The following is a 25,447-nucleotide window of genomic DNA, read 5'->3' on the forward strand; positions in this document are numbered from 1 at the left end:
GTGCAATAGCGGCCAGTGAAATTCCTTTTTCTGGGTATTGTTAAATAGAACACACAGGAACATCCGTGGTCTGGGGTGGGGTGGAAGTCAGACCTCCTTGTTGTTTTTATTATATTATTTCAAATAATGTCCAAGGCTCCTAGGGTAGCCTGTTTAATGTCAAATCAAATATATAAATACAGTGCCCATCTCTGTCACTGTGTGACCTCAGGCAAGTCACTTAATGCCCCTGTCCTTCGTTTACATCCCTTATGAAAGAGGGATGATGATTCTTGCCCATTTTTACATAGTGCATTGAGAGCTGTGAGTGAAAGTGGCATATAAGGGGGAAGTTCCCCCCTCCACCTTCCTCTCACGCTCCAGGAACATTTCTTCCAAGCTACTCTTTGGAGCTCAGCCTGGATACTTTACATCTCTCTCTTGAGCTGTGTAAGCAAATGTACTTGCATAGCATGGCTGAATCATTGTATTTATTGTAACCTTCTTTTGACTATAGGAGGATAAAGAGTTAGTACATGGAAATGTGTGCACAAAAAATATACTATTGGCAAGAGAGGGAATTGACCATGAATACGGTCCTTTCATTAAACTGAGTGACCCAGGAATTCCAATAACTGTGCTATCCAGACAAGGTACCGTATAAAACCAGATTATTCATTTTACTGTGGTTGGGAAGGAAGAGAGGAAATATTATTTTACCAGATAGTTCCTTCCAGTTCACAGCCTGGTATCTCTTTCTTCCATTCTGTACAGTTTTGAGCTATAGTTTTGTGGATACACAGTAAAGTGGAATGTTGCTTACATTCAGTGTTTGCTGTATTTGGTTACTTTGTCATTCTGTACACACACACACACACACACACACACACACTTTGTAAAAAAGCAACATTGGGTTTAATGAGCTAATACAAGAGGAACCCCAGTTTTATGAAAATCTCAGGGCACGTCCAATACTTGTAACTAGTTCTTTGTTAAGTTGCTGTAGAGCAATACAATGCTGAATAAATTGGCAGTTTTTCTAGCCCTTCGTTGATATTAACTCCAGAGTATGTAAACTGTCTTTTATCTAAGAATGTGTCGAACGAATCCCTTGGATTGCACCTGAATGTGTTGGAGATTCAAAAAATTTAAGTGTTGCAGCAGACAAGTGGAGTTTTGGCACAACACTGTGGGAAATCTGCTATAATGGAGAAGCTCCCCTGAAAGATAAGACATTAGCAGAGGTAAAAGTCCGTTTCATGAGTCTTACCTTGCTGTGTGAAATGTATCTTCTTTGGCATTTATTGTTTCCATACCAGAGTTGATAGTAGTTTAATATTTTCTGTTCAACCAGCTATTTAAATCCCATGTGAAAATTCAGTACAGGTGGGTTTGCTAAGGTGGATGCTGCTGCTTAGAATACTGCAGGTCTAAACTAGGAATTGGGCTTTGTCTGACAACAAAGCTAAATAACTAATGCTGGACTACTGACCCTGTATCCGCTTTTTGAATGTGGGATTTCTTAACACAGCATAATAAGTGATTAGTGCTAATGCAGGAGCTTTTGAGGCACCTGCACCAAAGGGTTGCCTACATGACATTTAAATCACACTATTTATCCCAAAGCACTTGACAAATAAGACACAAAGATTCAATGAAATTTAGTTACCTGGGGGGAAGAGGGCAAGATCCAGCCAGCACACTGAATGAGCAGGAGAGAAGGGCATCTAGCCAGCACCCGCAGAGCAAAGTACTGCACTGACAGTGCCAGATGGAAAGCCCTCCCTCCATTTTGTTTGCCACAGGTTTCATTTATTTGTTAACAACTGTTCCCTTAAGCCACTCCCAAGACTCACAAAAGAAAAAAAGACCCCTTATGATCAATAAACTGTCACCTCTGTGTCTGGATGTAATTGAACTAACTCAGCTTATTTTCTGAATAGATGACTGCAGTTCTTAGCTCTTAGAATCACTGACTCTCCCATGTCAATTAACACACAGCCCTCTCAATACCCCCAGCCATTCATCCCTTCAATCAGAGCTCTTCCAATAACACTGGCTTTCCGTAGTCTGAAACATTCACGGAGGTAGACAGGATTCCCTTCCCAAAACTATGCCATGCTGGGCTCTCTTCTTTCATCACATCCTCTCTTTCATGCTGGGATTTCTTCTTTCTTCCATCCTCCCCCAGTGCCCGGCTGATCCACTCCCTACTTCCTTTCCCCATTCCTATGTTAAGACCTGTCGCTCCCTCTGCCCTGCCCCCTTCCTCTCCTGCAAGCCTGGGCCTCCTACATCCTTGTCTGTCCCACTAATATTCTTTAATCAAACCAAAGCCATGTTCCCCCTCACCACTGCTGGGATCCCCACAGCTAAGATCCCATTTGGAATTCTTCTCCCTTGAAGTTCTGCTCTTCCAAATAAGCCTGCACAACAACTACTAAACTGTTCAAGGAAAGTATCTGGGTCCCTCAGCCACTGCCTGAGAGGAAGAGGTAGCTCAGCAGAAGAGCTGAGCTGCTGAAAGGAATTTGCTGCCTTGACAACAGTGTGTTCCATCCTCCTCCTTTCCCCTCCCTAAAATGCTCCTTTTAACCAATACATCATGGGGGCAGCAAATCCTGAAGTTCCTAGACAACGCTTTTTGTGAGGGATGCAGTGGGAAAAAGATGACTTTTCCAAAAGGAGATATACACCAAACCCTTCTCAGAAACGGTTGCTCTGAGCTATCCCAGACTATGCAGAAACTAGTCTCCTCTGGAAGGCGACACCTGTGCAGAGTTTCTGGTGAAAAGGAACTGTTTTGTGGAAGCTGGGGTGGGAGAAAGATCAAAGTCAGATTTATCATGGAAAGTGTCTTACGATAGCTGTGGAGTTAAAGTATGGCTCTGTAATATAAGGTCTAATCCATGCTGGGTTTTCTGTCTTGTCTTACAGAAGGAGAGGTTCTACGAAGGGCACTTCATGTTGGTAACACCATCCTGCAAGGAACTAGCTGATCTGATGAAGCAGTGCATGCACTACGACCCCAATCAGAGACCTTTTTTCAGAGCAATTATGAGAGACATCAATAAAGTAGAAGAACAAAGTAAGAAATGATTTTGCTTGTTAGTTTGATATTAAAGGAAGGTTGATTTATGTGGCTAAGTTGGTAACTTCATGTACTAGCAAAGATTTACCATGACAACACATACTGGTAGCAGAAATTCCATATGTAATACTATTGAGGGGGTGAGTTTTATACTGTTGGAACAATGGGAATAAAACATGTCTGAGGGTATGTGGAAAGACTATGTAATTTCTCTGTTGCGTGTGGGTTAAAGAACTGAAAGAATTGCAGCCAGTTTTGATATTGTGTATGTCAAGCTATGTGGGCCCAGTATGACTGGAGTCATTTGGGAATCTTAATCAGGGCACAAATGTAGGTACAGAAAACTGTGGATCTGATCCAGTTTGCAGAGAAGTTGCTAAAGGGCATCATGTTTTCAAGGGCTCATGACATTACTTTAGATTTCTCTGCTCCCATTACTGAATAAGCCTCTTACTTAGTCCTTATTCTGTTAATTAGCACTTTTCATGTTCAGAGTGCTCTGTCAGACACTAAACAACTAATCCTTATTTCCCATCTCTGGAAGGGAGATGTGGGACCACCCAAAATACTCATCCCCTTCTGTAGATTGGGCAACTAAGAGTCTAAATCTGAATCTTGGAGAATAACCCACAAGGACCCAGTAGCTTAGCAGAGCTAGGCATTGAGACAAGCAGCAGAGCAGGAGGTGGGCAAACAATCAGTGAGGGGAGGGAGGAATCTTCTAGCATTCAGCAAGGAGGAGGAGGGGTAGGGATAGACATGAGTCAAGAGCTTTGGACAGGAGTAAAATCTAAGGAATAAGGGGGTTCTGTGGGACCCTGTCTAATTTGGACTGTGTTGCTGCTGTTTTCCATGTCAGATCCTGATATTGTCTCTGAGAAGAAGCCTTTTGCAGAAGTCGATCCCACTCTCTTTGAAAAACGATTTTTGAAAAGAATCCGAGATTTGGGAGAGGTAAGTAGAGTGGTGTGTTTAGGCCGTGACCTCAAGAAGCAGACATATGACTGAGCCTTGTCTCTCACTGACACTGCTCCCAGGCTCCTTTGGGCGCCCCCACTGCCTACCAACCGAGGAATTCTCCCAGTGCAGAGGAGTCTTTGTGGAAGAAGAGGTGGTGTGCACTTTTAAGCAGATAGCTCATAGGGCTGTTGGAGGGGTGTGGAAGGGGATGATTTACAGGTGCTCCACTACACAGAGACTGGGATAGCGCAAATACAGGCATCTAGGCTAACCCTGTCAGGATAAAAAGGACCGAGCCAAACATGGAAGGTGCACTCCACACACAGATTTGGGGAAAAATCTAGTCTGGGGGATTAGAATTCACTGGTAATTTGTTACCCAGAGGAGCAACATCACCAGTCGTCTCTTTTTGATGTACCCTTTCTGTAGCATGATGAGAAAAACTGAATTGTAAATGCCTGAAGTATTGCACTGAGCATTATCTGGCTAGTGATCACAGTCCACAATGGTTTCCTTTTTTCTTTTAAAATTAGGGTCACTTTGGCAAGGTTGAACTCTGCAGGTATGATCCAGAAGGTGATAATACCGGAGAGCAGGTGGCAGTAAAGTCCCTGAAACCTGAGAGTGGTGGGAATCATATTGCTGATCTGAAGAAAGAAATTGAAATCTTGAGGAATCTTTATCATGAAAACATTGTGAAATACAAGGGAATTTGCATAGAAGATGGTAAATTTTCAAGTAGAAGATTAAAAATACAAGATTTTTCCTTCTATGGTTCAGCATAAAAACTTACTCTGGATATGAACTTAGATTTTTTTCATCTTGGTATAGGAGTTAAAATCTCTCTGATGTTTCTCCCTTCTCACTGACTGCCCCCTCACGAAAAATGTGTGTGTAGACAATTAACTATGGCTCATTTACAATCCCGTGGAAAAGAGAGCGTTTATTAAGGAAGCACAGACATAATCATAACTATACCTCATATCAAAGCAATTGCGGTGCCCAATGTTACTGAGGTTATATTTACATTAAATCCTTTGCTTGGCTCTGTCTCATTAAATATGTCTGCATTCTTCAGCGGTCACAATGATCACTATTTTAAAAAGTCAGTATTTGGCTGGGAGCCACACTTACCTGTCTTTTGCAGTAGGGTCTCTGTCTTCTTATAAATGTATACAGCACCCAGCACCATGGGTGTTGCTGACACTGATTGGCACCTTGGGGCAATACGGCCCTGAATATAAATAATTCCAAATATAGGAAAAAAACCCGGTATCTTAGATGCCACTAAAGTTGTAACTGTTGAGCAAGCCTGATAGGATGAGTGTTGGAGTTAAAGCTATGGCGAAATGAGCATTCTTACTATGTTTTCAGGAGGAAGCGGGATTAAACTCATAATGGAGTTTCTTCCTTCTGGGAGCCTAAAGGAATATCTCCCACGAAATAAGAGCAAAATCACCCTGAAACATCAGCTAAGATATGCAGTTCAGATCTGCAAGGTAAGCCTGGAAATAATGGAGTCTTTCAGCAGCACAATGTCTGTGTAATTTGTAAGTACTTGAAAAAGGGGGAGGGGGGGCGGTGTACATGGACAAGGTCCCTGCTCCTAGGGGGGTTGCATTACTTATGTCTCTTACCATGTGTCCAGCAGCTGAAACATAACGGAGATATCATAGTTATCAGTGTGGAGTGAGCTCATGGAAAATGAGTGGTTTTGAAGGAGGAAAGGAAGGGTGGTTGACACGCAGAAAAGCTGGCGGCAGCTCCAGCAAAGAGGTTGGGAGTGCAAAGTTGCTAAGCATAGATGTGGCAGGACAAAAGGGAGCATTCAGGAGGGGGACCATGGGAGGAGCTCAGAGGAGCTGGAAACAGCCAGGCAGTAGACAAAAGGAGAGCTGTGCAGGATCTCGGAAGCAAGGACAAGGAGTGTGCACTGGATACAGAAAATGGGGGAGCGAGTGGAATGATGTGGTCACAACAGCAGGAGCGGAAGTGTGTGTTAGGAAAGTGAGGAGAGGAGGTGACAGCCAGTTTGTGAGCTTGGGAGAACGGTGGAGTAGGCAGTGGTGATTGGCAGTGAGATACCATTTTAGATGCATCTAAATTTGAAATCAATGGGTCATTGGGGAATAGATGCTGGAAAGACAGCTAGGTGCAATACTGAGCAAAGGCCAGAAAAGCAGCTCAGGCCACCCAAGGGCAGAGTTTAAAGGGAGGAGCAGCTGAGGACAGACTGACAAAATGGAGGAGAAGGGAGAAAGAAGAGCAACCACAAGAGATGATGAAGGTGTCAATAGTGAGTGAGGTAGAAGAGAAGCTGGGGAATTGATTTATGAAAGGAGGTGGGGAAAGTAACATGGACCTGAATACTTGGGGTGTTAGTGTAACCGGCTTTTTCTCCCTCTTCAGGGAATGGATTATTTGGGCTCTCGTCAGTATGTTCACCGGGATTTAGCAGCAAGAAATGTCCTTGTTGAAAGTGAGAACAGAGTGAAGATTGGGGACTTTGGCCTCACCAAAGTAATTGAAACCAATAAGGAGTACTACACCGTCAAAGATGATCTCGACAGTCCAGTGTTTTGGTAATGGGATACAACAACTCAGCTTCATTAAATAGTCTGTGTAATGTAGTCATTTAACTTGCTTCAGGAAACTAACGCTTTCTGAAACTGTTTTTCTGTTTCAATAAGTCATGTTTCCCAAAGTTAAGTAAAACACACACACAAATTCCATATAGCCATCCACCCCTTTTATTTTGAATGATATATTTATTTTTAATATTTTATTTGGCTTATATGCCAGAAGTTGGGGATGGATCACTTGATGATTACCTGTTCTGTTCATTCTCTCTGAAGCACCTGGCATTGGCCACTGTTGGAATACAGAATATTGGGCTAGATGGACCGTTGGTCTGACCCAGGATGGCCGTTCTTATACTGATGTGCTGCATAAGGGTTTTACCTGGATGGAATATTTTGATTGCTTGTGCTGCAGCTCAAGCCTTGTGGCAAGAGAGAGGGTGTGTGTGTGTAATTCCTTTTATATACTCACATGTTGATTTATTCCACACAAATGATACCATAGGCAAATTATTTTAAATGCATGCGGGTTAAGCCATCAATTTTACCTTTTACAGCAGGAGTGTATGTATTGAGTGATTTGTGCAGCACTTACTGAAATTTAACAGAGCCCTGTTACATCCGTAGGTATGCTCCAGAATGTCTGCTTCAGAGCAAGTTTTACATTGCTTCAGATGTCTGGTCATTTGGAGTGACGCTATATGAACTACTGACATACTGTGATTCAGAGTCTAGTCCGATGGCGGTGAGTGGTTGTGAAAGGAAATGTTACTTCAACATCAGCAATTGAATTTTAATCCAACACTAATTCTGCTCATAAATATCTTGAAAAATAGCAATTTGAGCTTTGTTTAAAAAGACGGGACCTGAATCATTACCTTATTACTTACTCAAAATCAATGAAGAGGTGGAATGAATTTCTCTAGCTTATGGAAACAAAAGGTCCAGAGTGCTCTTTTCAAACATGGACTCTCACATCTGGATGCTCAAACCATCAGTAAACGTTTTTTTGCTTAAGAACAAATAGGAGTATCTACATGCGGGTATTAGGTGTCTCGTTAAGGAAGCCATGTTTAAAAAATTGTGCTTCCTATATTCTCATGAGAGGCTGGGAAAGAAATGAGAATACTGTATGAATATGGGTTTATAACTAGTCTTCATTTTGAGATTAAGTATTTCTTATGTCAAGTTTAACGGTTACGGAGTCATTTGGCAAGAATTATAAATAAATGATCTATGTGGCTTTTACTTGTTACAGGAGTTTTTGAAAATGATTGGCCCAACTCAAGGCCAGATGACAGTAACGCGGCTTGTACGTGTATTAGCAGAAGGAAAACGCTTGCCTCGGCCACAAAACGCCCCAGAAGAGGTATAAACTAGATTGATAGCCAAATGTATACAAGCAAACTTTTCTTCTCAAGCTTTCTGAAGTGTTATGTTAAAAAAAAAAAAATGTTCCTAATGAGATTCCAAAGTCTGACACCTCCCTGGAAGCAAAAACCCTCTAAGGTCTGAGTCCCATATAATTCATTGTATAGTCCTTTGATTTCTGAAGTATAGAGCTGGTGCATGTACTACACCAGGGGTCGGCAACCTTTCAGAAGTGGTGAGCCGAGTCTTCATTTATTCGCTCTGTTTTAAGGTTTTGTGTGCCAGTCATACATTTTAATGTTTTTAGAAAGTCTCTTTCTATAAGTCTATAATATATAACTAAACTATTGTTGTATGTAAAATAAATAAGGTTTTAAAAATGTTTAAGAAGCTTCATTTAAAATTAAATTAAAATGCAGAGCCCCCAGACCGGTGGCGAGGACCCGGGCAGTGTGCATGCCACTGAAAATCAGGTGACACGTGTGCCGCCGGTTGCCTACCCTTGTACTACTCAGAGGCTGTGTTCATACAGACACGCCATTCACGCCAGTGGGACCATCAATACCATAACCAAAGGCCTCTACCCCTTGTGTTAAAGGACAGCTCCTTTTCCTTTTCAGGAGCTGGCGATTAGTACCTGAGCCAACTCCCACTGAAGTCGTTTGGATGCTTCCTAATGATTTTAGTGGGAGGTGGATCAGGCTTTTAGTCACTAGGCCCCAGCCACTATCAGCACCTGTGATCACATTCACTAAGCTGCTGTTAACTTTAATATTTTACGGCTCACTTGTTCTGTACAGCATATGGCCTGCAATGCTATAAGTACCCCTGGATCAAGGTGGTATAGTTGTTTCTATCTGTTCTCATAGCTGATATACCTGATGCCACTTCTCCACCCAGATGGACAACCTTTGATTTTAAAATGTAACGGAAGCTCACTTCAGCTCAGATCATCAGCTAGTGTAAATCCGCATGGCTCTGTTGGCGTTAGTGGAGCTACTCCTGTTTACAGCAGCTGGTCTTTATTGAGAAAATGAACAGTCTACTATTCACCCTTTAAATTTTTTTTTCTCATTGCTAGGTGGACCAACTGATGAGGAAATGTTGGATATATAATCCAGGTGACAGGACGACTTTTCAAAATCTTATTCAAGGATTTGAAGCACTTATAAATAAATTATAATTAACATCTTTGTATTGTCAGTGCTTTACATGTATGTTAAATATAAATGCCCAGGTCCTTTTATTTTAACTACTGTAATTTGTACTCTGGCTATGCTAATACGTGTTTAAGGGTTTCCTTTTTTTGGTGTAATGAACACTTGGATCAAAATATTTAAATTCCCTAGCAGAAAATCTTTAAGCACTCTGCCCTTGGTAGGGTATTACTTATTAAAAAAGGCTTGTTCATTGATCAACCGGTCCAGCACTTAGATTATACTGAACTAACACAAATTGGAAAGAACTGTGTCAAGCAAGGGAATTTATGATGGTCCCAAGTCACATTGCACGTCAACAGATAAAGCACATTAAACAAGTGTTCTGCAGCTAGAATGATTTTCTTGAATAACTAACTCAGAAGATTGAGCAGAACTTTCCATAGCAATTTAATTGCTTTTCAAATAATTTTTAGGAAAGTTGTAAGAAAAAAAAAAAAATGGGCAAAAAAGGTCATCTTTCAATGCATCTGCATTTCAAAAATATTTTGGGCACATAACATTCAGTTCAGATACTGTATCAATCAAGGTTATCTAACCAAAAAGGTTTAACCTACAATTTGAAGTCCTGAGTTTTTATATTCAAAAAATAAAACCTATAAATGTAAATATTCCAAAAAAAGCATTTACCAACTTTTATGAATCAGAGGGGTAGCCGTGTTAGTCTGGATCTGTACACAGCAACAAAGAGTCCTGTGGCACCTTATAGACTAACAGATGTATTGGAGCATAACCTTGACGAAGTGGGTATTCACCCACGAAAGCTTATGCTCCAATATGTCTGTTAGTCTATAAGGTGCCACAGGACTCTCTGTTGCTGTTTACAACTTTTATGAGTTTGCATTTCACTGCAGAAACCCAGTTTCTTACTACAGCTTTTTTTACCTTTACTAAAACAAAACAAAAACAAAACAAAAAAAAACCCCCTAAGCTAAATATTTTCCACCATTTTTATTGCATCCTATAAACTCAATCACAATGAGGATTTTCCTGGAAGCCATGTTTTTTTGGGCCAGACATTTTTCTGTCCTGCACGCCACTGCATTTATTAACACCTGTTTAAAAAAACACGAGGAACAAAAATTAAATGAGTATTTAGATTATTCACTTATTGCATTAGAAACAGCTTTTGGACCCCAATTTGGTATGCAGACTGCCAAATTATACAATTAACCAGGGGGGCCAGACTGGGTCTACTTGAGTTCTATGACCATAAACAGATTTTGCAGTTGAATCAAGGACACGGAAGTCATATAATGTGAATTTGGCAAGTTATACAAACTGGCAACCTTTTGCTAATTCTCTCCCTAGAATTTAGGCAATATTGTTTCCCCCAAACCTGGATTCTGAAAATGCTTAGAGGGCACATTGAGTGGCGGTAATAACTGAAAAAAAAAATTTAATATTAAAAGTATAAATGTAATTACTGAACCCCAAAACAGGTAGGATTCATTTTTACAGTATTATTTTTTATTTCTGTACTTCACTTATGAACCTGAGTAGAATCTATATGCACTTTGTTACTCTTTATACAAATTAATAAAGATTTTTTTCCTTTATGTGTGTGTGTTAATTATAAACTACATTGTGCAAAGCTGTTACTTTTTTAGGGAAGATAAATTTGAAATTTTACTATAGCACCCTGGTGTAAAATGATACATTACGTCTTCCACTAAGTGAGAGTAGGCTGCAGATTTTGTGCTTCCACACAAATTCCACTGTAAATGGAGCAGTAATTTATTTTGTTGAAAAGGGTAACATACAAAAGTTGTTCTGAAAAGTTGCAGATACAATAGTTTAAACAAAATACTACAGGTGAATTTTCAACACCAATCAATACATACATGTATAATCTAACAAAACCAATCAAATGCATTGCTATTCTGCTGTCTTAAGGCAGGCGTGCAGAGTATTTACATAACACAGCAACTGTGTTTTCTAAAAAAGTCCTGACTCTGAGCTACTGCAAAAAAAACTGAGTTTATTCAAGACTTTTTTTTTCTAAATCAGTAAACTTTAAACGTGGCTTAAAAGATAACCTTGGAATAAAAAGATTAAATTTACAGCCATTACAAGGCTGGAGCACTACGAACATCAATTACACTATTATTGCAATTTAGTCAAAGATGGAAACATTGAGTTGCAAAGGGATTACAAGAAAGTTAATTCACATGGTCAGTTGGCAGGTGTCTTATTCATAATTTAACTTATATGAATATTAGTAATGAAAACATGGATTTCCACCACTGCAGATACAAAAACTGTAGGCAAAAAACAACATTTGATTTAAGGTGATTTGGTGATAGGACTTGGAGCTGGTAAATCAAATTTAAGATAAAGAAACAAAGGCAGAGAGAGAAAAAAAAGTTTTGAAAGTTGCTGAATGGAGCTCTCAGCCCAGTGCACAAGTCAGGGAGAAAGGAAAGCACTAGGCAAAGGCAAAAGACTATTCCAGTTCTGGCTGGTGGAGACTGAGTATAATACTAGTTATCATATTGCAAGAGAGGTAATTCCTTGGAGAAAATGACCCTCTGTATAAAAAAAAAAAGCAAGAGAATGGGGGGTAGCAGGAACAAGGAAGTGGGAAAAGTTCATGGTGAGAGAAGGAGTCTACAATGAAAATCTTTTGAAGGGAGGGGTTCAAAAGGGATGGAATATTTATAATAAAAGTAGGTGTAAATAATAAACCCAGCTCTGTCTATGCTGTATCATATGCACCATACTCATAAATGCCAGTGAGAGCTGAGTGAGTAGAGATTAGTCCTGTCTAAAGAGGACTATTTGATGCAAAAAGAACACATCATAAAGGCCTAACCCTGAAGTCCATGGGAATCGAGGGCATTCAGAACTTTGGGTCCCAAATGACCAGGGGGATAGCTGAAGCAAATTGTAAAAGTAAGTTTGACACCTGGAGACAAGAGTAGAGTGAAGGTTAAAAACAGGAAAGTGGGATTAACAAAACCAAACTAGGACAGGTGTAGTGGGATTGGGGGCAGCATTTACTCCTCTACTCTTTGAACAACCCAGAAATTAGAGAAAACAAAATCGGCTGTTAAATTTTTAGCTTCTTTCTGAGCAACTTTTATACTGATCCGCTTACAAAGTGGTTGCAATTATTTTGGTTAGTTTTACTGTTCCTGCGCATTGAATTTTCATCACCAAGTGGAGGGTAGCTTTTACATTTTAGTTTTTGGGAGACTCTCTCACACCAGTTCAAATCCAGTGGTTAGCAAGACCTAGTATTTTACACAGATTTCAGAAGCAGATTAAGGCAGAAAAATTAATTCACAAACAATTGCATATAAAAATGACAACCACCTCTTGGGACAGAATATCAATAGCTAAGATTACACCTTTGTTCTATCGCCTATGTACTCTAGATTGATGCTGGTAGGCTCACAATATAACAAACTTATTTTTAACAAAACATTTACTGAAAAGCTCATGGGCTCTGTTAATACACCTGGTGTCTCTCCAGTGTTTTGGGGAAGATTTTTAAAAATATAAAGACTAAGTGAAGAAGGCTCAACTCTGGAAAAGGTAAAACTGAAAAGCACACTCAAGATTTTTTTTAAAAATTATGACTAAGACAATCTCACCTTCCTCATCTAAGGAACAAGGGAAAAGTCTCCTTTACCACTATTTTCATTGCTTTTGACTGACATGATCAACAATCACCAAAGGAAACTTCTTTGCAGGCATAAGACAATCATTGTCAATTCTGACAAGTTACAGTAAGATCATGTATTATGAGAGACACCATTGTATTCTTTAACAAGGCAAATAATGAGTGAAAAATGTCCAACTAGTTGTCTTTATTGCTACATATAATTTATTTGGAAAATTTGCCTGAATTGTTCCTTTTAGGAATGTGTCACCCTATATAAGGATGGATGGGTATGAAGTCAAGGCAGTAATAAATACAGAGGTACAAAAAGGTCACCTGTTGGCTTTAAGGCAGGATTGGTTGATTGGATCTCAATAAACACGCTTTTTTTTAAGATAGGATTCTGCATAATTTGCTGCTGTGCCCTGAGTGTGCTGGCCAATATATTCAACTGGGCCAGCTTCTGGGGAAGAAATGAGGTGTGAGGAACTTCGCTTTTCACTTCTTACTGGTGCCACCTGTGCAAAAGAAGAAAATAAGTGACCACCCAAACTAAGTGATCAGAGAAAACAGTACCATTTGTGTTTATAAAGAGTTCCAAGCTGAGGTGTTTTATACTATGCACGAATGACATTAGCTATTTAGTCTAGAAGTTCTAATCATTGCCACTAAGTGCTAATATCCCAGTCCAAACTGATTTCTTTAATTATTTTATTTTTATACACACACATATCTCTGGATGTGGTCTCTCTGAATTTCAGCTCTGAAATGTGCTTTACAGATGCTGTAAAAATGTAGTGAGGGCTTGGGTGTGGAAATAAAGAGCTTTCTTTATTTCGGGCAACAGGTTAATCAATCATCTAATGCCAGGATTCAGACAAGTCTGGATGCCCAGGCACACTGTATATTTGTTTAGTCCATGCCAAAGGAATGGTCTCTGACTGCCTTCTATGGAATGCGGCATTAATATAAGCTTGGGAGCAAGCTGTCTAACATCAGCTTCATCTATGAACTTTCCTCCTTTAACTAGAAAAAAGGAGATTGAAAAGCAGCTGTTATCTCAAACACCTGAACTATTTCTTTCCTCTCTGGGCTATGATAACTCTATCTGGATGGAACCTACTGACAGAGTTTCCGGCCCGGTGTTTGGGAACTTAAAGTGAAATCCTTTACTATGTGCACAACACACAGCAACATCTGTAGCCCTTCGCCATCTTTGTTACAAGGTACATCTCAGCCAGTTCTTGCCAAACAAGTGCTACCACCAGCATCTAGATTTGATCCTTCACAAACCCAGGGCTACCCTGAGACTTTCCTAATCAAGATGTAAATAGAAAAGCTTTGGAATTGGCTTGGTAGGTGCCACAAGGTTCATGTTTGCCCTAGTTTACCAAAACATTTTGTAGTTGGCACAATACTCATTTAGACTTTCAAAAGTCCTAATTATCTTTTAGCCACTTGGTGGCAGCAAGAGACAAACAAGGCATGCTACCACCTGCATCTAGATTGGGCCGTGTCTGAAATCACTCTGAGTTTCTCCTCTCACCTTCTTCAATGGATTCTGTGGAGTAAGCTGAAAGCTGCCTGGCTGGCATGATCCCTGGGTTCCGGTGTAATATGAAGGCATAACCTGCAAATAGGTATTGTAGTCTCCATAAGATATAGCAGGTTCCTAAATGGAGAAGAGGATCCATGATAAACCAAAAGGTCAAAACAAAACTATTTATTTTTAAGTAATTACTCTTATTTGACTATAGTAACTATCAGTGGACAGATATGGAAATATCTGAGTCAAACCAAGTTTCTAAAGGAAAGAATTTTGAGTTCAGAACAGCTCAGGCCTACAGCAATGTATCTCTCTCATTGAGTCTGATATAGGAACTTTTAAAAATCTCTATGCACACAATCCTTTTAAAAATAAAAAAGGAAATTTGGTTTTGTATTTTTTAGATTTTGCCTACCATTTACACTGCAGCACCTACTGGGGATCTATAACAATATGAGAGCTAAATAACTCTTGGATAATACCTTAGTGGGAAATAACTTAATAATCTCTTGTTCACTTATGCTGTTTTATGGCTGCAATGTATGATCATTTTTAGTGCACTCCTGCTCTATTTTACAGCACATGGTGAAAACTTTAGGTTGTAGGATCCTAGGTACAGGAAAGCTTAGGGAATATCAAAGACTGAGTGTTTGGGATCCACACGGTGACTCTCCGGCACCATTTTCCCCATACAATCTGGTTCTTTCTGTTTACAGTAGCGCTGAAACACATGTAGCATCCTAATGCTAAAGGAGAGAAGCAGTCAATGGAAATGTGAAGGAAATTCATTTCACTTTTACCTCAGAAGCTTCATTTTCAAATTCACCTACTCTTGCTTGAGTAGCGTTGTATGCCTGCGCATAATGCTGATACCACTGCTGGACAGCCTCCTATAAATGAAAAAAACTTGTTCACTTCATCTGCCTGCCATGGTGATTTTACTTTATGCCAATTTCCCATGACCTTCACAGGGCACTAGATTTAATTAAAGACAAAAGCTCTCCAGGACACACAAAAACAGATTTAAAACCAATAATAAAAATCCAACAGAACAGTTTAAATATATGTTTTAAGTGATTATGTGATAGGTGTCAGACTGACCACACTAAGGTCTTCTACTCACCTAGAAGATATAGAACAATTATATGTCTGAACCTCATCTAGTATAGTATATGTTCGTGATGCCCATTACACCTTAAATAACTTGATTCGTTGGTTTGGAATTTGTTTATCTTGTAGCTCGTGAAAAAGACTTCATTCTGCACTTGTCATCTAAATTGATACTAGGACCCGAGTGATAATATCCTCTTTATTAACGACATAAAAATTGATAAAAATGCTCTATAATTTATAGTACCATTGAGCCAAGTAACTCCATCATTTTCACAGACCTATGGGATGTCTTTACAACAGGTCCTACTCCAAGTAGAACACAAAACAACCACATGCAACTACAGTGTAACATCAGTTATCTATAAGCAATAAAAATATACCAAGCCCCCCCATTACAGGAAGGAAAGTACTGTTAGCTAACATACCTGTGTATAATCCCCATACTGTTGAGAGTAATTAAAGTAGTTTTCCATTGCATGTTGTGATGTAGTTCCCTGAGAGACTGCAGCGTCCACAATGTTGCTTGAAAGCCCAGTGTGCTGCTGTGTATTAGTTGCTTTGCTGGCAACTGCTGCTCAAAACAAAATTAATATATTCAGTTTATACATGCTGTGCAACCATTAAGGGGCACACTTTGATCTTGGATACACTTGTGTAAACCCAGAATATTGTCACAGACCTGAAATTTATTACTCCAGATTTACACATTTAACTGTAATCAAAATGTAGCCCAAAATATAAAAGATTTTATGTTTGATAGAAAATAGTTTCAAGAATGTATATAAATTCAGAACAAATATGCGAACAACTCTATACATTTGCATTAGAAATACTGCAGCACATAATATCTCTTTACAGATAAGTACTCATATAAACTGTAATTTTCCAACTAGAAAATTAGTTATGAGGGTCGTTTATATCAATTTACTTTTCTTCTCAGTGCAAGTTCTTTGAAAGAGAGAATCCACCGTTTTATTAATGACAAATGCTGTGGTTGTTGGGATTGTTTAGTAAGCAGAAAAACAACTTACCACAATCTGCTCTTGAAAGACCTAAATCAAATCACAAGCTGTTAGACCAGCATCTGCGGAATGGCTGCTTACCTGAAAGACATACACCACGCAACACGCTTGCCAAATTCAAGTAGGGATTGGTACTAAGACGGATTTCTTTGGGTGGTTCCCCCAGGAGCGAAGTCTGGTTTTTTGAGGGAATCTGTAAAAATGTTATAAATCGTCATTCATTCCATTTTTCAGCTATCACTCAAGTCGTAAGTAAAACAAAAGCAATGACATGTGCTTGTCTCTACATGACTTTAAAAACATGCAGATTCCATAGGTTTTACAGCAGAATATCTCCACATCGATCCGGAACGGAATCATCTGAACAGACTGCTCAGATTACAGATATTTTTTCTTGCCAAGTAGTTTGTCAGCCAAGTGTCTCTTTGGACCAGCAGGGAATGGTTGGGGAAGGGGGGAACTTGCAAACTTAGTTTACCTGAGAATATTTAAAACCTCACTAAAAGCCATCAGATTAATACGCTAACAGTAAGCATGTGATAGACGACTAGCTTCAACTCAAGTCTCTGGCAAACCAAGGACTGATGAACTCTGACTTAGGGAGGTAGAATTTTCTCTGATGTACTAATGTAAAATGCCTTTCTGATCACGCTGCTTATCAGCGCTAGCACTACTTACATTAAAGGGAAAAATAGTTGGGAGCGGGTCTGAGACCCCAGGACTCACTCACTCCCCCAAACCAGCAGAGGTGTGTGGGCTCCTGGAACTGTGATGGACTGAGTCTATTCTGCTAGTTTTTGCTTCTCTGTGGTGCTAGGTCCTTAACAGGGACAAGCTGTTTCAGGAGGAGAGCAGGAGCGCCAGAGGCAGCCTGCCTGCCCAAAGGCCACCCCTAAGGGTATGTCCATGCTACATTCCGGAGCGAGTGCCTAGCCTGGGTCCGCAGACTCGGGCTAGCAGTGCTCTCACTAGCGTGCTAAAAATAGCTGTGTAGACATTGCAGCTCAAGTCTGGTGAGGGGCAAGGGAGGGAGGACAGCATCTACACAGCTATTCTTAGCACATTAGCGAGCCCTCCACTAGCCCAACCTTACATTTAATTTGTTGATTTACAGCATAAAAATATACCCAAAATAGAGTTACATGTGCAGGTGGCAAATTAGTTAGCTAATCCTACATAGATTCTAGCAACATTTAAAACACCTGTTACAGCACCCCCAACACCTGCCAGAAAACATTGTTCTCGCCACTTTTGAGAGATGGGTCTCCTGATAAGTCATAATAGTGATGCAGAAGCACTTACTATTAATATCAATAAACACAAAGGAACTGGTCTATGCTGAGGCATATGTCACCTCTCAAACTGTAACACATGGGAACTGAAAATCATCTCTTTTACAGGCCAATCAGAACACTGAGTGAGATTCCACAGAGATGTACTGAGTATCCTACATAGAGGGCAAACTATTGGGCCAAATTTTCTGTGGGCATAAGACCTCAATGGCATCACACCAACAGATAATTTGGGCCATAAATTTCAGAGGATTTTTACCTGCTTTTCAACACTGGGTGTAATCTCTTCACTGTTAATGTACATTCAGGTTCCTAATTCACTTGGTAATCACATTTGGTACATCCGTTTGGGTTGGAAGTTGGCTTTTTCTACTACTAGTACCAAGGAGTTTATTCAAATAAGGGTAATTTGTTGCCCTTAATATTTAAAATCATAATTAAAAATGCAAATGGATTTGCATGTCTAAAATGGAATTTAATGCTCATGAGAAGTGCCAGAATGTCAGCCTGGGAAACTGAAATCCTCTCTTTAGTCAAAACACAGTAAGGCATGAGTCCCACCTCACAATACCACTGTAGCGGAGCCCTATTCTGGGAAAGGCTCCTACCTCAGTGAGTCAGGAGATGGTTCAGTCTCCAGGCCCATTCAAACCTTGGGTTCAGTTGACACTGACTATGAGGGGAACCAGTTAGTGCCATACTATTAGGAGTTTCATGATACCTGTCCACTGGGAACTGGACTGAAGACAACACTCTCTCAATTTCACAGAGACCACTGAGCAGCCATCCCAGAGTATGGATGGGCTGATTTCAAACTGGAGAACATATAATCACTTGAAACACGTAGCCCCGGGGGGGTTTATATAATTTTATTCTAAATCCATTCGGTTAAAAATGTACAAATCTGGAATGTGCTACTAATGTACTCGCCTTAGAAAACTGGCCCCGTATCAACTGATGCAGAAAAGAAAGTAACTTTATTAATATCTCTGCCAGAAAGGCTGTCCAAAAGTATGGGATTCAAAACCTCCCTAGATAACCTGCAGATTCATTTTTAGAATACTTGATTATCTGGAGTTTTAAAAGTTTATTTTCCTTTTTTATCTGTATGAAAAGGTGAACGGAAATGCTGATTAAAATATACAAAAATAATCTGTTTAAAATCCCAAATCATTACACTAACATAGATTTAAAAATTAAAATAATTACATATTAAATAAATGCTGAAAACAGAATGTAGCCGAAGACACTGCTTAGGTGCTAGTAATCTCAACTGCTTCAGGAAAACAAGAAAACTTAAATCAAAACATAATAATCTAAGATATTTCAAGTTTTCTGTAAATGTCAAATGTTTAAGTAAATACATGTACAGAATACAGTTAATGGCTGCGAATCTCAAACAGTTTTTAATAAAGCATTTCATTTCAGCTTTAATTTTTTCTTCTGCATCCACACACTTTGAAAGAATAAATACTAAACCTGATCTGATGTCAAGGAAATGCCAATTGTGTTTTAAGAGGATGCAGATTAGAAACACACACACGCACACACACCCTAACCTAGAGGTACTGTTCTAGTTTACAGTCACTGAATTACAACATGAGTTCCATTTTTACTGTCTAAAAAGGGCATTTCCTGTAGCTTACATAATTTCATCATTACATATACAGAGGCATGTACATGAGGATAATAGTACTATAGAAAGATTCCTCTTTGTTAATTCATTTTGACAATCAAAAGACATTAATGTTTCCTTGCTGTAATTCATAATCCAAATAACCTTAAAATGCTTTATAAATCATTCTATGATTCAGTAAATATTATAATGGAGATACTGCAAAAAGAAAATGCAGTTAACTTGTAGTTGGAAGAACAACAACAACAACAAAGGGGGCGGGAGCACGGGAATGCAAAATCTATGTCCGGTTTTTCTTACCCCTGAACTTGTATCAGTGCTTTTTGGCTGACTTTGCTGTTGGGGATGTTCTGTGCGCAAGCCTCCAGCAGTAAAATTTGTTAAGCTCTGAAGATAAGCCTGCGACCCTGAGCCAGCTCCTTCTGACAGTCCCACTGTAGCTGATTGTTTATCCTGAGTATTATTTTGCCCTGGCATAGCTTGTCCAACAACGGGCTGATTTGGAAAGAATGGCAAGATGCCCATCCCTGTTGCTGCTGTTGTTCGATTTGGAGTCACAGATGCTGCAGTCAACCATAAATGGAGAAACCTTTCTGTTAGACAAGATTTATCAGAACATTTTACTTGTGGTTTTTATTAAGTGATGACAAAAACATTGAGAAATCTATTTCAAAGCTGTCATATAACAGTTAATCCTGATGCTGGTGGCCAGGAATGCTGCAGTAATAAAAACCTGGAGCTTAATTTAAAACTAAAGCTAGAACAGAAAACTGTAACTGTATTTAATGCTATTTCAGTCTAAACATCTGCTAGGCTAAGAAGTTAAACTGACCAGGGTCTGGTTCATTTGTTTTTTCTGCTACTCAAGAAAGCTATGAACAGCAGCAGCAGAGGCCCCTAAGTGATCTGTCTGTGGGCTCAGGAAAACTGCACAGCATCAGTTCACACTAGGAAGGTTTTCTTCACAACCTGAAGGGCAAGAAACTCTTTTTTTAATTAAATGAAGGCTTAAATTCTGCAGAAATTGGTGGCCTAAGTCTCACTGCTCCACAGAAAAACTCTCTACTTACCACTGGTGAGTACATTATTCAAGCCTTGTCTAGGAATACTGTAAAATGAAGTAAGGTGTCTGAAATCATTTATTTAACAAGACTTGGGCGCAATCAATGCAGAGTGTGGGGCTGTTAGTAGTCCCAAAAACAAACTGGGTGGAAAATAAGAAGTTATACTAAACAGAGTCATCTCCGATCTTTCCACAGACAGCTTAAGGCATCACTGTGCCAAGAAATTTGCAACCAAAAGTCACATCCATCAACACTTAGACAGTAAACCTCTAATGCTTAATGGAGTGAGCACAAACAAACTGTTTGCAGAGCTCCTCAACTAGAGGAGTTTATTCACCCTGGAATAACAAGTCTAAAAAGGCAGATCCTGAATAAAAACAGTGGCTCCAACCTTCCTAAAAATTGGTAAATATCTGTGCAAGTAGAGTATTAGCATCCTGAAAATATTCAAAAAATGCCACAATGTCTTCTGCACCAGGTGAACAACAGAGAGAAGTGAGACAGAGGAGAGAAGATACTGGTTTAAGCAGGTTTCAGAGTAACAGACGTGTTAGTCTGTATCCGCAAAAAGAAGAACAGGAGTACTTGTGGCACCTTAGAGACTAACAAATTTATTAGAGCATAAGCTTTCGTGGACTACAGCCCACTTCTTCGGATGCATATGCATATGCATATGCATCCGAAGAAGTGGGCTGTAGTCCACGAAAGCTTATGCTCTAATAAATTTGTTAGTCTCTAAGGTGCCACAAGTACTCCTGTTCTTCTTTTTGTGGTTTAAGCAGGAAATTCTGCAGAAACTTTTGCAAATCATCAATATGATGAAATACCAAGAGGGACTGCAGGATAGCACCCACTCACCTGGCACATGTAAATCTATCAAACAAGAAACCCTTTGCGCCAAAACCCAAAGAAAGATGGAGGAGAGAGGCACAAGAGTCAGAACCCGGAATGCACCAGATTAAGACTCTAGGGGGCCACAGGATAGTTTATTTTAAATATATAGAAGAAATAAACCATGAAAGAATTCCTATCAAATAGTCCACTAAGAGCACAAACATTTAAGAGCTGCCATCTGGATTTTCAAGGCACTGCATGTAATTCCCCGTTGTCAAATGTTGGAATCAAGGGGGAGGGAAAGTGGTAAAATCTACCGCAAGGCTGATCTTAGTGGCAAATAGAAATTTACAAGGGTTTCCTTAAAAGGCCTGTGCTATTTGCTCAGGTATTATGAAAGGGGCATCCCAGGCAGTAAACACAAGCCATGTTTTACCACATTCAGGACAGAAACATTGAAGAAGACAGGCAGGACCAAGCTTCCCCCATGGCCACTCACCTACAATTCTATGAAACTGATTGTGTAGAACTTGCCCATCTGATCCCAATGGATAATCCCTGCTCAATTTTTTCATCATCCGGGAATAGGGAAGATGTTTGGTTAACCTTCTGCTTCTATTGGCTAGCTGCTGAGAAGCCATGGTGTGCACACAGAACACTTCAGGGGGAACACCTGTTGTACAGCACAGTGTGCACAAGGATTACAAAATCAGACTGATACCAAGGCCTGAAGGTGCAGTTACACATAAGAAATGCTATGCACAAGCAATACAGAACAAATCCAACAGCCACTCGGCAGGGTTCCTCAGCATATACTCCACCTGAAACCTTTTTGAAAAAACCTACTGATATACCAACTTTGCACTGCAATCCCATGAGTTCTCAAGTGAAGCAGAGTTAGGCCAGGTCCATGCATAGCTGTGTGAGAGATTCTGCCAATAAACACATACATGCCTCAGGAAGTGGAGTCAGTGATTTAGTAGCTGGCACTTTGCCTTCTGAGTTAGGACTGAAGCAAACTGCAGCATAGTATCACAAAGCACTGGATTGCTGGAAGCACCCTCTTACAAAAAACAAAGTGAGCAACAGCTGGCACTTCTCACAGGAGACAAGGGTGTTAACCCCGTTGTCCTGGCCAAATTCAAACTCAAATACTTATGTTCTGTGTATCTAATTTTCCCCTGCAGTTCCACTTGGATTGAGCATTCGTCTTCATTTCCTGTCATAAACTGTTGCATAGTGTTGTAAAACGTGTATCAAGTTCCACCCTGAGGTGGTCATACTTCAGATTGAATAAAGTGACCTCTATCTCAAATTTGTATCTGTTTGCTAAAGGGACACAGTCAATTTAAAAGAAAAAAAAATCACCCTTTTCTCAGAGAACAATTTACCTCTGAGTTACAATACCCAAGAGAACAGAGATTAGAGAAGAAAGTATTTTTATTTTGTTTAGTTTGTGCATTCACAACATCCATTTTTGTACAGTCTCTCCTGTGTAGTCAGTCATTGTCCTCAGTTGTTTGGGTGGGTCTTTCACACAGTAATGTGTAAAACACACAGAGGGACTCAGGGCAGGCATAGTACATGACACTATTTTTAATTAATTCAGTGGATTTTAAAGTTAATTCAATGGATTTTAAATTGACAGCGTCCCTTCAAAGCCCATAAATTAGCTTGTAAAGTGCTCTGTGTGTAGGACAATATGAGTATTACAGATATAGCTTTGACTTCATTCTTCCTTCCTAGCATTTAACACAAAACACCAGTTCTGCTACTGAAACGCCCAACTTGCTGAACAGCTGAGCAACAAATCAGAGTTGCAGAGGAGAGCATCAATCAAGTATAAAAACAATAGTCTTTACCAATATTTTGTATGGAACGGCCATTGGCTGCACCTTACTAGAGATAAAAATGAAACTCAGACTCCTCTGAAGATGGCACATCCTGGAACCTAAAGGGCAATAATTCTGCACTGTGGTTGGTAATGACATGTGAAATAGAGCCAATTCCTGGATCTGTACTAGCGGTAACCACGTCACCAAGTGCAGTGCACTTTCGGATATTAACATGCAACATATGGCAATTGAGTTGTTACAATGTTTGTGCAATGTAAGTTGTCATTAATGTTGATTGTATCCACATTATATGCAATTACAAATGAGAACAGAGGTGATCTGTGCAACGGGGAGTGGAAGGGAACATGTCCAAGAGACAATCATCTCTAAAGCCAAGCTGGACTATCCTCCACTAATCCCACTAGATCCTGCTCTTGCAGAGAATATCTATAATAGACCCATAAAATGCAGATGTGTAGTTTCTGAAATTATCTGTCAAGAGAATTATTTTGAGCAGTTTTCAAGTTACAAACAAAATTTCAGAAACAAGAAAAATTTATTATACCACTATGAAGAGAAGAATAACCAATGCTAACAACTCATCTTCTTAATACCTTCCTTAAAAAAGAGAGAAAAATAAAATTCCATTAAAAGGCAAAGCTGCTAATTATGTTTATAGTCATAATTAACCTGTATATACAGTAGAACCTCAGAGTTACGAACACCTCGGGGATGTAAGTTGTTCGGAACTCTGAACAAAACGTTATGGTTGTTCTTTCAAAAGTTTACAACTGAACATAGACTTAATACAGATTTGAAATGTTAACATGCAGAAGAAAAATGCTGCTTTTAACCCTCTTATTTTAAACGAAACAAGCACAGAAACAGTTTCCTTGCCTTCTCAAATCTTTTTTTAAGCTTTCCCTTTAATTTTTTTAGTAGTTTACGTTTAACACAGTACTGTAATGTATTTGCCTTTTTTTTTTTTTTTTGGTCTCTGCTGCTGTCTGATTGTGTACTTCCGGTTCCAAATGAGGTGTGTAGGTTACACGTTTTCCTTCTCTTCTTTCACCCTACTAGGGGAGCAGGGCACTGGGGTGTTATAGAATCTTAACGCCTACATCCCATTCCATTTTTCCTCAGTTTACATTTCAAGGCTCCACATCAGAACCATCTTCCTTGCGGCTGAGAACTGCATGGAACTGCATGTTCACCAGCACTTTGCTGGCTGCAGGAATCTCTAATGAATTATCAAAGCATTTTCCCCACCCTCCTTCCTGACAAGGGACAGAGCACCCTCACTTTACGGTATTCACAGGGAAGTGAAATCAAATGCAGAGTAGTAACTCTAGGCTTATCCAAATATATAGATTTATATGCAGTGAAGAGCATTAGTCTTCACAAAGCCTTTAAACTCTTTGATGCCGTTGAACTACCTCTCCCAACTTAAGCGCTAATTCCTTTTCCATCAAGATGTAATGTCAACAACTTTAGAGGTTTAAAAAATTCCATGTAATGGACTTTTACTCAACTCCAGTTAAAACCTAATAGGATTCTGGTGGGCTGGATTCACAGCTGATTTCAGCAGAACAGCTACTTGTAAGAGAAGCTTTGTGATGTTGAGATGTATCAGGTGGGAACCTACAGGAATGAATACTAAAAACCTATTTCTGTCCTCATGTGAAGAGACAAGACATTAGAAAAATTCATTAAAAACCAAGGAATATCAGTAAAATCAAGATATTTGATTTCTCCAAAATCAAAATGTCGAGGTCTACAAGTGTATTAAAAGTAGACGCCCTTAAAATGGAATAAAGTTAATTGTAGGACTAAAAGGCATGGACTAACAGAGGCTACAAGTATTGAAAACCAAAGTAATATAAAGTAAAGCAAATGCCCTTTTTAACGTGTCTAGTACATTGCATCAGATAGGGGATATGGGCATAAGCAAAGAAAAGTAATAAGATCTAGTCCCATTCATATATCCAAGAACATCAGTAAGAAAATAAGACACTAAAATGAAAACAGTGCTCCTTTCAGAAACTGAGAACTTCAGGCAAGAAATAGCATGCCAAATCACCTTAAGGAATTAAAGCAAATTCAGAACCCTAGCCAAATATATTGCTGTGGGTTTATCTGACAGTTAAGAGTTGTAATAGGAGAGTGTTGATAGTTTGCTAATTTCACTCAACACAGGAAGATGAGACTGTCTTACATTAAATGTTAAAGCACCTAGCGTTAACTCTTAGAGTCATTTCGCACAAACAGAATAGACATCTAACTACCCTATTTAGGAATTAA

General features: G+C 39.4%; 2 protein-coding genes across 6 annotated transcripts in view; one reads left to right on the forward strand and one right to left on the reverse strand.

Annotated features, from left to right (window-relative positions):
- JAK1 (Janus kinase 1) overlaps positions 1–9,171 on the forward strand; it is an 85,562-nt gene extending 76,391 nt beyond the window's left edge. For all 3 annotated transcript variants that reach the window (XM_054037563.1, XM_054037564.1, XM_054037565.1), the window contains 10 exons: positions 497–632; positions 1,072–1,223; positions 2,917–3,067; positions 3,930–4,024; positions 4,564–4,756; positions 5,405–5,529; positions 6,440–6,612; positions 7,237–7,354; positions 7,868–7,978; positions 9,062–9,171. In XM_054037563.1, the coding sequence (XP_053893538.1) occupies positions 497–632; positions 1,072–1,223; positions 2,917–3,067; positions 3,930–4,024; positions 4,564–4,756; positions 5,405–5,529; positions 6,440–6,612; positions 7,237–7,354; positions 7,868–7,978; positions 9,062–9,163 (1,356 nt within the window). In that variant the 3' untranslated portion in view covers positions 9,164–9,171. The remainder of the gene's footprint in view (positions 1–496; positions 633–1,071; positions 1,224–2,916; positions 3,068–3,929; positions 4,025–4,563; positions 4,757–5,404; positions 5,530–6,439; positions 6,613–7,236; positions 7,355–7,867; positions 7,979–9,061) is intronic.
- Positions 9,172–10,133: 962 nt separating this feature from the next.
- Positions 10,134–25,447, reverse strand: part of RAVER2 (ribonucleoprotein, PTB binding 2) — a 65,568-nt gene continuing 50,254 nt past the window's right edge. For 2 of the 3 annotated variants that reach the window (XM_054037567.1, XM_054037566.1), the window contains exons 9-15: positions 21,811–21,984; positions 19,714–19,976; positions 16,567–16,678; positions 15,889–16,034; positions 15,151–15,240; positions 14,351–14,476; positions 10,134–13,322 (exon numbers count right to left, since the gene is read on the reverse strand). In XM_054037567.1, the coding sequence (XP_053893542.1) occupies positions 13,176–13,322; positions 14,351–14,476; positions 15,151–15,240; positions 15,889–16,034; positions 16,567–16,678; positions 19,714–19,976; positions 21,811–21,984 (1,058 nt within the window). In that variant the 3' untranslated portion in view covers positions 10,134–13,175. The remainder of the gene's footprint in view (positions 13,323–14,350; positions 14,477–15,150; positions 15,241–15,888; positions 16,035–16,566; positions 16,679–19,713; positions 19,977–21,810; positions 21,985–25,447) is intronic. The other variant, XM_054037568.1, reaches the window with a different exon arrangement.

This window comes from Malaclemys terrapin, chromosome 8 (assembly GCF_027887155.1).
Source record: "Malaclemys terrapin pileata isolate rMalTer1 chromosome 8, rMalTer1.hap1, whole genome shotgun sequence".
Lineage (NCBI taxonomy): Eukaryota > Metazoa > Chordata > Testudines > Emydidae > Malaclemys > Malaclemys terrapin.